The 12,961-nt window shown below is 39.6% G+C and overlaps 1 protein-coding gene across 4 annotated transcripts in view; it reads right to left on the bottom strand.

Annotated features, from left to right (window-relative positions):
• Window positions 1–12,961, bottom strand: part of JAKMIP2 (janus kinase and microtubule interacting protein 2) — a 181,474-nt gene that overhangs the window by 38,242 nt on the left and 130,271 nt on the right. For 3 of the 4 annotated variants that reach the window (XM_040453446.1, XM_040453437.1, XM_040453453.1), the window contains exons 6-12: window positions 12,057–12,203; window positions 11,026–11,166; window positions 8,470–8,526; window positions 7,186–7,305; window positions 6,017–6,145; window positions 2,819–2,902; window positions 2,077–2,139 (exon numbers count right to left, since the gene is read on the bottom strand). In XM_040453446.1, the coding sequence (XP_040309380.1) occupies window positions 2,077–2,139; window positions 2,819–2,902; window positions 6,017–6,145; window positions 7,186–7,305; window positions 8,470–8,526; window positions 11,026–11,166; window positions 12,057–12,203 (741 nt within the window). The remainder of the gene's footprint in view (window positions 1–2,076; window positions 2,140–2,818; window positions 2,903–6,016; window positions 6,146–7,185; window positions 7,306–8,469; window positions 8,527–11,025; window positions 11,167–12,056; window positions 12,204–12,961) is intronic. The other variant, XM_040453461.1, reaches the window with a different exon arrangement.

Genomic DNA, 12,961 nt, shown 5'->3' with positions numbered 1-12,961 from the left:
GCTTTCCAGGCTTAAATATTCTGTCATCTCTAGACACACACACACACACACACACACACACACACACACACACACACTCTCTCTCTCTCTCTCACGTGTGATCACACATAAGAATCTAGAAATTCCTATCTACCCTATGGACTGATTATGCCAGGAGCTAGATCTTTGCTCATCTCTCTGCCTAAAAGAGGCTCCCCCCATTTCCTTTCCTATGTGAGGAAATCCTATTCTTCCTTGAACACGGAACTCTAATATCCCCTACCAGAAGAGGCTTCTTTTGTTTACCCATTTAGAAGTTACACCTTTTCCCTCTGTTTTCCTATACGATGTCTATAACCTGACGAAGCATAGAATTAAGTTAGTTGTGTAAAATACGCCTCACCCTGTAAGACAGGCCCATATCTACAAGGGCTCAGAAAATTTTCATGATCTGTAATAGATTCGGGGCTGCCTTTGATTTTTAAGCTGTGTGGGTGGACCCTTAGGCACAGTAACTATTTAAAATCTTGAACTTAGAAACAAAAATCCAGGGGCTTTTTATCATAGGATGAATCTTACTTCCCCAAGTATACACACTTGAAGTAGGATGTTTAGCTTTATTATCATTTTTGGTTTTCTTTTACTCTTAGAAGCTTGAGCCCCTCAAATTCTCCTTGTAGCCCAAGAAATCAAGACCGAATGGAATCAGACAGAAGACATAATGAGAATTATTTTTTAGGTGATAAAGAAGTGTAATAACACTTACCACTGGGCATCTCTGAGACTACTAGAAGTTGACTTAGATCACAAAAAGAGATTCTACTACCTAGAATCTTGAATTTGGATCAGAGATGGGATATTTGAGGAGATGTTTGATTCTGGTGGATAGCAGTAGCAATTAGGTCAGTGGATCTTGGGTTGCAATTCAGAGACCAGGGCCGATGTGTGATGAAGCTTCTTTACAGGGACCCCTCACCTCTCTGAGAGTACCAGTTCTCGATCCTGGAATACCCACCCGCCTTCTATCCATCTGCTCTGTTTCTCCTCATTCAGAAAGTGAGGTAGGGTAAGGACTGCTAGATCAGAGGGGAGGGAGGACAAGCATCTTCTTTCCCTTTGCATGCTTACAAGAGTGTTGTGGTTAATTTTCATCTTGCCACGGCTAGTGAATATTGGCAGAAAAAATCCTAAAGTAATTTCTACATAACCTTTGGATGAACCAACAGAATTATTTCCCTTATTCAAATGGGCTTTCAAATTCTGTTTTTTTTTTTTCAAGAATAATTTAAAGTTACTTTGTAATCTTTTCACTGGATTTATGGAAGGTGAATACTGATGGAAAGAACCACCTTTGAAGTTAAAATGATCTCTGTTGTATTTCACTGCCCCAATCAAAAGCCTGTGTTCAGATAATCGAATTAATTATATGTACTAGGCCTAAACCATGCTTTTGCATCTTGATTTGTTGAACAACTTCCTGGACATGCTGTTTTGTACCTTGGATGCATCTTTTAAAAAGTTCTTTATTTAAAAAAAGTATATATATATATGTATATATATATATATATATATATATGCATATATATATGTATATAAATAGCCAAGATTAGCAAAATGATTAAGAGTGAGAACACAGTCTATGCTAGGGTGCAGCATGTTCTTGGAGTTATATTCTGTCACTGCCTTGCACAAAATAACAGGTCCTAATCACAGTGTGTTTTTTGTAGATGGACAACCACATAGGATGTGTGCACGTGTGGGTGTGTGCATATATATACATACAGATGTACAGTACCTACACAGTATATATATATATATATATATATACACAAACACATAGTTAACAAATCAATAGGCTTCAGGGATCACAGCCTCTCAAGTTGGCACAACGCCAGCACAGAGCCATGCACACGTGCCACTAAGTGATGGCGATGGTGGTGACAGGGATGCAGTTGAGCACGCAGCAGAGGAGAGTGCAGCACCGGGAAAGCCTCCCCTCCCCCGAGCCCCTGTGCCACTCCTGAGAGGACCCCCTGCTGCTCCTGGATCTCTCATCATTTTCTCCTCTGCCCCACTAGGGTGTTGCGCCCAACATACCTTTTCTAAAAGCTCCTGGTTTCTCTTAATGAAAAGTTGTTTATCTTCTACCCAGTGTGAATCCTGTTTGACAAAGAATACCGTGTAGTCAGCATTTCAGAGTGGCACGAAAGAGCCTGTGTCAAACCACTTTCCAGAGCTGTCTTCTCTCACCCAGTTTGTTGGCCTGCTGATGGCTGGTAAATGACACCCACCCCCGTCAGCTCCTCATTCAAGAACATTGGGGCCAAAGTTGCCAGGAAAATTGAACCCCCTCTTCATTGTCACTCACTATCTCTAACTTATTCAGTCTGAATAATCCAGGACCAGCCTTCCGGGGACTCAGAAGTGACCACATAGGCAAAAAGTGAAAAGGGTCAGAGTGCACACAGGCTAGATACATATGGATGGAAAACATTAAAATGCAGAACCATAAATGTAGCAGAGAGGCAAAGAATGCAGCTTGAGGGGCGGGTCTTTGTCTTAGCAGCTTATGACCACTCTAGGCTATTTGTACAGCGCTCCGCTTCCTCTGGCATTCCCTCTCTTGCCCAGCCTCATTCATTGTTGTAGCTGGGCTCACACTCTGGCCAGAAAAACACCAGGGACAGAAACACAGAGTTGAACATTCTGACACAGTGTGAGAAAGGTCACTGTGGAGAGCCAAGCTGTGTCCTGGGTGCAGCCCATGCAAAGGGTGGTCTAGAGGAAGGTCAGATTGGATTGTCTGCATCTGCAGGAGTGCTAGCCATCAAATGCCTACCTGCCCTTTTTGAGCCAGAGTCGCTTCCAGATCTTCAATTTTGGCTTTATACCTTAGCACCTCTGCTTGAAGCTGTTCCTGAGCCTAGTGAAATCAAAATTCCAGAACTCAGTAAGTAAAATGGTTCAGTACTTTTCCTCCCCTCATGTTCCTTGATTAGCACTCAATAAGAAAGAAAAACAACTTTTTTCTATGACGAAAGATCCTTTTAAAACTATTTTTTTATGGTTTTTTTTTGAGAGAGAGAGAGAGAAAGCATGAGAGGGACAGAGACACAGAATCCGAAGACAGGCTCCAGGCTCTGAGCTGTCAGCACAGAGCCTGATGAGGGGCTTGAACCCACGAACTGCAAGATCATGACCTGAGCTGAAGTTAGACACTTAACCGACTGAGCCACCCAGGTGCCCCTCCTTTTAAAACTATTTTTATGGTCGGGGCTCCTGGGCGGCTCAGTTGGTTAAACATCTGACTCTTGATTTCAGCTCAGATCATGATCTCGCAGTTCATGAGATGGGAACGTCGCCTGGGGCTCTGTGCTAACAGCGCAGAGCCTGCTTGGGAGTCTTTCTCTCTACATCTCCCTCTGCCACTCCCCCACTCACCTTCTCTCCCTCTCTCTCTACATAAATAAATGAACTTTAAAAAACCCTATTTTTATGGTCTAAATTTTTGCTTAAAACTTTCAATGTTCTCTTTATTATCAGGTTAAAATTCAAACTTGTCAGCTGAGATTTGAGAACTCCCATTATATTTGCAGTCTTTTCCCCCTACTCATCAACAAAGTTCACCCCTGATTTACTGGTGATCTCCTTATATCCTAAATATGCCTTATAACCCTCCACTTCTCTGTTTATTTGAACAAATTCCCCTTCTGGGGAGCCTTCTCTCATGTTGCCTCTCCCAAAACTTACCATTCTTTCAGAACCAACTTTGTGCTTTAAATCTAAATCCAGATGTATGCATGTATGTATGTATTGTGTGTGTGTGTGTGTGTGTGTGTGTGCATGTGTGTGCGTGTGTGTGTGTGTGTGTGTGTGTGTGTGTGTGTGTGTGTATCAGCAGTTTTGGATACTGATCAGCACAGAGCCCGATGCAGGGCTCGAACCCATGAATGGCAAGATCATGATCTGAGCTGTAGTTGGATGTTTAACTGACTGAGCCACCCAGGCACCCCTGGACACTGACCTTCTATGGAGCAATCGGACTTCATTTGTTTTCAGATTCCCTTGTATTCTCCCTACACAGGACCTTATTCTCCATGAAAAATTAGTGGGTTTTTTGTTTGCTTTTTGCCCATACACATATTTTATCTTGTCTTATCTGGATAGGTCATTATCCTTATTACAATGTAGAATAAAGTCAGCAATGGCAGGTATCCTTTCCTTTTTTCTTTCTTCCATTCTTCCTCCTTCCTTCCTTAAAAGTAATCTTTATGCCCAACATTGGGCCCAAACTCGCAACCTTAAGATCAAGAGCTGCATTCCCTATTGACTTAGCCAGCCAGGAATCCCTCCTTTTCTTATTCTTCATGATGAGGAAGATGTATCTTTGGACAATGAAGATTATATTTACCTTTATCTGGTTAAAAAAAATTCTAAGCTTAATTTTGCCAAGAATCATTTTAACTTCAAATGAGTGTTGAGTACAATCAATTTTCTTTCGTGTATCAAAATGATCACATCTTTTGTTTCACTGATACTCATTCATCTATATTATTTATTTTTGCATTTCTACTTTGAACTTACTCTATTGCTTTATTTCTAACATATTGATTTGTTTTACACTATTTTGCCGAGAATGATTAAGTTGTTTTGTTTTTGGCCAGAGATAATGCTAAACCTTTATTTGGAGAAGAAGGTGAGATGAGAGAAAGTTTCTACATCATTACCTCTTCAAAAACAAAACATATGGTCTTATTTTAAATGACCAATCCTATGTTGGTGAGAATGCTTAGAACATACTGAAAATGAAAACCACAACTGATAGTAGAGCATAAACACAAAGGAACACACATACCTCCCTTTCTAATGATTGCCTGCCTGTCTATTCCAAATCACAGGTTTCTTTTTTAAAACATTTATTCAGTTACGTATAAACATGTGCATGTACATATATTTCCATTTAAAAATACATAATTATAATATCTATCCTGTCCCACTAAACAACTAACAGTAGTTCTTACAACATTCCTCAGCACACTACAGACCCTCTAAATTGAAAGTGAGACAAAATCACTGGGTGGTCATATTCCTTCTTGCCCCATGTAAATTAATCTATGAGGCAGTTATGGCATGGTGGTTATGACTGAACTCAGAAACACGAGGTTCATATCCTAGCTATCATCTAACTAAGCTACATATCCTGGTTTCAACCTAGCTAATCTACATTTAACTCCTACTAAGCTATTATCTCCTCTCCTATAAAAAGCACATAGTTAATAATAGCCTATAACTCATAGGGTTGTTTTAGGATTACGTGAGATAATGTATGTAAAGTGCTTAGAACAATGCCTGGAACACAGCAAGCACTCAATAAATTGTAAGCATTAGTACTGTATGCATATATGTATGTGTGTGTGTGTGTGGGGGGTGGGTGTCTTAAAATAACGGTTTTTAAAAAACCGTGAGGCAGTTGTAGCGTAATGAAAAGAACGTGTGACCCAGTTAGATTTTACCTGGAATCCAAGTTTTCTATTTATTAGCTGTGTGATCTTGGGCAAGTCAATTAACCTCTCGGAGCCTTAAACTCCTCTTTTATAAAATACCTGCCTTAGGGTGCTGTTATAAAAATCAAATGAGATACTGGCACTGAAAATTCTTTATGAGCTTTCAGTTTCATGCTGTGCACTTATTAACTAAGAAAAGAAAATGACTAACCACTGAAGTATTTTTTTTCCCAAGAAAGAAGCTAAATAAAGTGGATTATCAAAATTCAATATTGTCTAGCTTTGAAAATATAAGTTTTCAAATAGCAAGCATAAGAACTACTATCTTTACAGGAACAAAAGCATCGATCTAGGTTGGTTCTAATGTCTCTAGATCCAAGGTTTGTTGACATAAAAGATGAAACAGTTCAAAAGCCACAGTGGAGAGAAGGATCCAGGGAAATCTATCCTATTGATATTTTTACGTCCATAGTACTTTCATGTTGTGACTGCTGCAAGCCAATTCAGAGCATGCTCCCTGGATGGATACTGACCTTGGCTTCTCTTTCAGCATCGATGATACCTCCAGTCTGCTCCTGTAGGAGGGCATATGCTCTCTGAAGGGCCTGGTATTCTTTTGTTAATTGTCGAAAGCGTAGCTCTGATTCTTCAGCCGCTAAACTCTTAAGGTGACAAAAAAAAAAAAAAAAAAAAAGCCAAAAAATAATTATGTTACATTCCGGTCCTGTGTTCAATATGAAATATTAACATTTTCCCGCTTTATAAGGAGAAATAAATGTATGATACTGGATTTGGTGTGATTTTATTCTTAATTTTAAAATGCATACATAGACACGAATTATGTACTTTCAAGATGGACATTGCAGAAATACTCAATATTTGTTAATAAGAGGCATTTGCTTATTTATACATTTCTGATGATTGCTCATTTGGGCTTGCATTGCAGTCAATTTTGGACCCAAATGAGAACTTATATCTAGTCTGGATACAAATGTGAGTCAATAATACTTAGAGTTTTAGTCTCAATTCTTTTCAATACATTCAAATCCAACAACTTCTTCCAGAGATAAATTATAAAAACATAGTTTTATAGTTTTACGTCTCAAACTTCAGAACATAATACAATCATCAGGGAGTTTTGGGAAAAATACAGAGTTGAGGGTTCTACCCACAGGATCCTAAGTCAGGAGTTGTGCAGTAGAATCCAGGAATTTTCAATGTGATCAAATCCCCCTAGATGATTTTGATAAAGGTAGTCTACAGGGCACATTCTGCTAAACCCTGTCTTTAACTGTATCGAGAAGCTTGTTCTTCTAAGCTTGTTTCTTGGTTCACACCTTCTCTAGATGAAGAATTTTGGAAACTTTCTTTTTTTAAGTAGGGGCTTGAACTTATGACCCTGAGATCAAAAGTTGCATGCTCTACTGACTGAGCTATCCAGGCAGTCCAGAAAAGGGACTTTTATTTTGAAAAAAAAAAAAAAAAAAGTCTTCAAGTTACAGAAGTTTACACAAGTTGTTAAAAAGGCTACATGACACAGGTGAAGCTATTTTCCAAGAGGTAAAAAAGTCAAAAGGGTTCACTATTATGTGATCATGTTGTGCAGCTCATACAGGATATTAGAAGTGCAAGGCTTCTTTCCCACCTTAAAGGAAAGATTTGGTGACAATATCACAAAGACTAGAGAAGCGGAAAAGCTTACTTCATCCAAGTCGTCATCAGGAGTAGCTGGTGTTCGGTCTGTTCTAAATGATGCCATAGATGACGTCTCTGAATCCATGGAGTCCTCATCGTAGCCAATAAATGGGTCCAAAACAGGCCTCTAGGGTAGGGAAAGTACATATTTACTGACACGACTAGAAGTGGAGAAAGTCAACATATTATGAAGACACCATCGGCCGGCATATGTGCAAATGGACACAGAAGACAGGGGTCCTTTAGTGCTTCTCAGATGAAAGAAAAGCTTTGGGCATGAACACTATAATTCCAATAAAAGTTTGTCCCACATTATTTCACACTTCTGAAGTTTTGGGGGGAATATTCATTAACATTTGGCTCCATTCATTGAATAGTCTTTTCAGTATTTAAAATATAATCAAGAAACCTAAAGTCCAGGCATCTATGTGAGATTCTCAAATCTTAAGTCTTATCATCCAATCCCATATCCAAATCAAATGATGTACTTGATAAAAACAAAATCAAGTAGACAAATTAAATAAAAAAAACTCTGTGGATTGTAAGAGGCTATACAAATATTGGTGGATTGGGAGTACCATTATTTTTTAATGATAATTTTTCTAAGTTTATTTGAGAGAGAAGAGAGAGAGTGCAAGCATGAGCAGAGGAGGGGCACAGAGAAAGAGTGAGAGAGAGAATCTCAAGCAGGCTCCACACTCAGCACAGAGCCCAATGCGAGGCTCAATCTCACAACCACGAGATCATGATCTGAGCCAAAATCAAGAGTTGGACACTTAACCGAATGAGCTACCCAGGCACCCCTGAGAGTACCATTATTAATAATCATTATCAATATTATCCAAGTGAATAATGGAATAAAAATCAAACCCTTATCAGTAATACTGTCCAACTGAATAATAAAAATATACTAATCAATTATAGGGTGGGTATGAGACACTAATAATATTTTTCGCTGGGAGGCATTAAATCATATGTATCTCTTGCATGTTCTTGGAGTTTGACTCTCCAGCTTGTCAGATACTGCTTTCTACATCAAACCCAGTGCTTTCTTTCACTCAGATAGTCTCATATTAAAGCAAACTTTAAAGGTTAAAATCCATAACACAATCATTTGGGGACTTCTAAGAACTGTCAGGAGAAGAGATTTTCTTCTAGCAAATAAAGCCCATGGTTTGCTTCAGTGTAGGAACATCTGATTTATCACATCTTTGCAGGAAGATTCCTTGGCAAGCCTCACTTCCCTGGCAGTGTTTGTGGCAAAAGCCTGATAACCTAGTTTTCCCATTACCTTAATTGGCTTGGAACTTCTTCTATGTTTTCTCCTACGGATGAGCTTTTCTCGGTCCTGGAAAACAGATGAAGCTTTTCAGGTGTTGAGTTGGTACATATTTTCCTATAGGTGTTTTTTTTTAATTTTTTAATGTTTATTTATTTTAGAAAGAGAGACAGAGTGTGTGAGTGGGGGAGGGGCAGAGAGAGAGGGAGACACAGAAGCCAAAGCAGGCTCCAGGCTCTGAGCTGTCAGCACAGAGCCCGACGTGGGGCTCAAACTCACAGACTGTGAGATCATGAGCCGAGCCAAAGTTGGATGCTTCACTGACTGAGCCACACAGGTGCCCTAGGTTGTTTTTTTTTTTTTTTTTTTTTTTTTTTTTATGACAGAGTTTGTTTTTGCCTGAGTCATTACATATTTCTATTTAAAGTAAAATTGTGTTTTGTAATTTTGGCAACTTTTAGGTTTGATACTTACATATTTTTTTAAAGTTTTTATTTATTTAAGTAATCTCTACATTCAAGGTGGGGCTCAAGCCCAGGACCCTCAGCTCAAGAGTCACAAGCTCTTCTGGTGGAGCCAGCCAGGTGTCCCATATATACTTACATATTTTTATAGTAAAAATACTCTACAACTTTTCTTGATCATCTATGTGGATCTGAGAGCCTCCCAATCAGGAAGGGCACAGTCTTCTTCAGCAGAATCCTTTGTTATACCTAAAGATTAAGTAGCTCTGAAAAGAGTAACTCGTATTTTCCCAAAGCACAATTTTTCAGTTTCTTTCAGTAATTTTTCAAATTACTTTATATTTAGGTACTGAAAAAAATATTACTGTACAAAAACTTTATTCTTTGCATTTAATCAGTTGAAGGCACAGAAAACTGCCCTTTGACTATTCTTAGACCCTTGTTCTCACCTGCAGCCTCTGAAGACGGAAACAGGAGTATCTACTGAATTGGAATCATCTGGTGTGTGAAGGGACAGTGGTTCTTGTTGGAATGTTCTGGGAAACTCAAAGAATATCTAGAAATAATGATTGATTTCCTGATTCATTCTTGTTATGGATGGAGATATCCTGGGAATTGGGCATTCATCTACGAAGTACTCTATGTATTTACTGTACAAATTCAAAGGTAGATTAAATAAGTGACAGTTTCCCTGAAAGTCTGGATGACATGCCTCCACATGTCAAAATCCTGTAAGAAACTTAGCTTTAACCTTAGACACTCAAAGCTGAGCAAATTCTTGGCTGAGTGAATCTGCGATTTAAGAGTTATTAAGGATATGGATGTGAAGTAAGAGGCACAGTGCTTCACATGTTTTATAAATAGTCTGGTTAAAGTCAGTAATGTTAACTTTTTGGATTTCCTGCCTTGTAAAAAGTATTTTGATCATACAACCTCAACATATCTGAATCTAGGGAAGTTTACACTTAGATTATCCTCCTAATACACTATATGTCTTATAACATAGACTGAACTTAGACCATTTACAAAGGGTAAACCACAAATAGTTACAAACAGAAGTTATAATCTTCTCTTCCTTCAATGGCAGGAAATTATCTTGTTCACCCTTCTCTGGAGACACCTGCCTAACCACCCCCACCCCACTGCTGTTTCCTCAATTCTCCAGGCCTCAGCTGGGTCCTAAAGTGAGAGCGACCAGAGATGTCAATCACAGAATAAAGACCAAGAAGCAAAGAGGAAACCCAAAGGCATCTAAAGGTCTTAGTCCACTACTGATGGTAAAACAGGCCTTGACGGGATGCAAATGGGAATAGTAATTGTTCTACACACTTCAGTAGGTACTAAATTCACAGTCAGAACACGGGGAATGAAACTTCCACTGTGTCACGTAATTACGAGGTCACTATTCATTCAACAAATATTTATTTATTTAAAGTTTATCAATTCATTTTGTGAGAGAGAGAGAGCGCATGCATGCACACCTGAGTGGGGGAGGGGCAGAGGGAGTGGGGGGGAGAGAGAGAGAGAGAGACAGACAGACAGACAGACAGAATCCCAAGCAGGCTTGGCAGTGTGAGGGACTCGAACTCATGAGCTATGAGATCATGACCCGAGCCGAAGTTGGATGCTTAACCAACTGAGCCACCTGGGCAGCTCTCAACAAATAGTTAGTAAACTGCACATAAGTACTGGACACTGAATTAAATGTTGGGAAATAAAAGGCATGTGGTCCTGCTATTGTTGGCAAAATATTTCATCTCTTACCCTCAGAATCTTGATACAGGAAGGCAATTAGAAGGCATACCCACACTACCTCTCTACTCGCATAAGGATGCATTTGAAAGTCCTTATAAGGTACTTTGCAGTTAGTATTTATGTTGTCAAATTAGTTAACTAAGGATTATAATTGAAAATGTATAAAACAGCTTAATAATATAAAGTAATTTTGGAATACAGTCATTTCAAACTATTTATATATTGAATATATAAACTTGGGCCTTTGGGGCTAATCTGAAGAAATTATCAAGTGCTTCCAGCATATGTTGATTTCTTGGCTACTTGTCCTTGGGAACAACTTAGAGTTTATAGACTGATCAAGACCCACCCTTGTGAGCTCATCAATGATGTTCTGCTGCTCAATGACTTGAAGTTTTAAAAACTCTGTCTCTTGTTCTTCATTAGCTTGATCGAGGTCATTCAGTGATTTTAATTTCTTCAAGGGTGGATGGGATGTTATTTTTTCTCTCTGGAGTGGAAAAGAATAAAGTATAGGTTAAAGACATAAAAAAAAAAAAACAAAACCCCAAACTTTAGTAGTTAACATAAAATATCTGCAGAAACTTTATGAGGCTCCAGCTAAATGTGAAAATTGCTCAAGTTCATCTGCACACCAACCAAAACCCTCAAGTACATTTTATTTGCTACGAGTCAAAATCACTGGGAATGTCTGAAGATCCCTATAGCTACCTTGTAAGTCTGTTAAGGAGTGGATGTGCTCATCACCTGTCCACACAGAATACAAACAATGGCGGAGTGCCTGGGTGGCTCAGTCGGTTAAGTATCCGACTTCGGCTCAGGTCATGATCTAGAGGTTCCTGAGTTCGAGCCCCATGTCAGGCTCTGTGCTGACGGCTCAGAGCCTGGAGCCTGCTTTGGATTTTGCATCTCCCTCTCTCTCTGCCCCTCCCCTGCTCACGGTCTGTCTCTCTGTGTCTCTCAAGAATAAATAAACGTTAAAAAGTTTTTTAAAAAAAATAATACAAATGATGGCAACTATTTCTCAACTATTACGCAAGGTCTTAGAAGACGAGAGGTACCCATTGTACAGTTCTATAAAGAGCACATTAGTGAAATTCTTGCAAGTTTCTGTGGCTGAGGGCTATGTTAAAAGTTTGCTTCTATATTTGGGAGTTTCTGGAAAGTGCAGATTCCAACCATTCTGCAAACTTAGAAGCCCCTTAAAATTCAGCCCCACGTTGCTTTCTTCCTTAAAGGTTCCTTCCTTACATAGGGAAAACCCAAACTTTCATGACTGGCATCGTATTTGAAAAACAAACTGAGAAAGAACAAATAAGACAGGTTGCTGGAGTAACGTAAGGACAGAAGCTGAAGCTTCTCAGAGTCTCTGATACACACCATTTCTGAATTTTCCTTTGTCACAGCTTTTAGCTTCTCTTCCATGCGCTGCAAAGACACCATCAGTTCATCGTTTCTCTTGGCGAGGCACTTGTTCCTTTCCAGAAGGGGTTTACATTGCTTTTCGGTTTCTCGCACACGTTTTAACTGGGAAGACATAAGTTACAATTTGTCTCTTGTGCAAGAGTGGATATGGGAGCAGAAGGAGTCAAAGCCCATCTGGGGCCACCTTTTCTCTGCTTCACCATGTATCTTGGGATTGACCACTTCCATCATTCATTTAACAGCCTGACTGCTTTGTTCTCAGTTTCCTCTAATGGTTTTTCTATTTTTTTTTAATGTAATTTCTTTTTGAGAGAGAGAGACAGACAGACAGACAGACAGAGAGACAGGGCATGAGCAGGGAAGGAGCAGAGAGAGAAAAATCCACAGAATCTGAAGCAGGCTCCAGGCTCTGAGCTGTCTGCACAGAGCCCAAAGCAGGGCTCTAACTCACGAACCGTGAGATCATGACCTGAGCTGAAGTTGGACGCTTAACTGACTGCGCCACCCAGGTGCTCCTGATGGTTTTTCATCATAGTCTTCTGAACTCTGTATCAATGTGTTACCTTAAAAGCTGCCAAAGTTCTGCTTTTGGAAATGCTCAGGAAGAGCAACTTCATACCTTGCACGTCCTTGATTCCTGTAGTCCAGTTACCATGCTGTGCTCAGCCCCAATCTCACGCTGCTCACACCTCTCCCTGGGCCTGTAATGACCCCTCACTGGCTCAGAAAGATAAAGCAGCTCATATGAATCACACATCACTAAGTAGTACAACTGGGACCCAAACCCAAGCCTAGTTATTGCCAAAGTCTGTTCTTCCCATGAGAGATCTTGCTAAGACTCCTGAACCATGCTGAAGCTC

Source organism: Herpailurus yagouaroundi, unplaced genomic scaffold, assembly GCF_014898765.1.
Source record: "Herpailurus yagouaroundi ecotype Mexico unplaced genomic scaffold, PumYag 29, whole genome shotgun sequence".
In the NCBI taxonomy this organism is placed as follows: Eukaryota; Metazoa; Chordata; class Mammalia; order Carnivora; family Felidae; genus Herpailurus; species Herpailurus yagouaroundi.
Note: the sequence above shows the minus strand (reverse complement) of the source record. Positions and strands in the feature narration are given on the sequence as shown.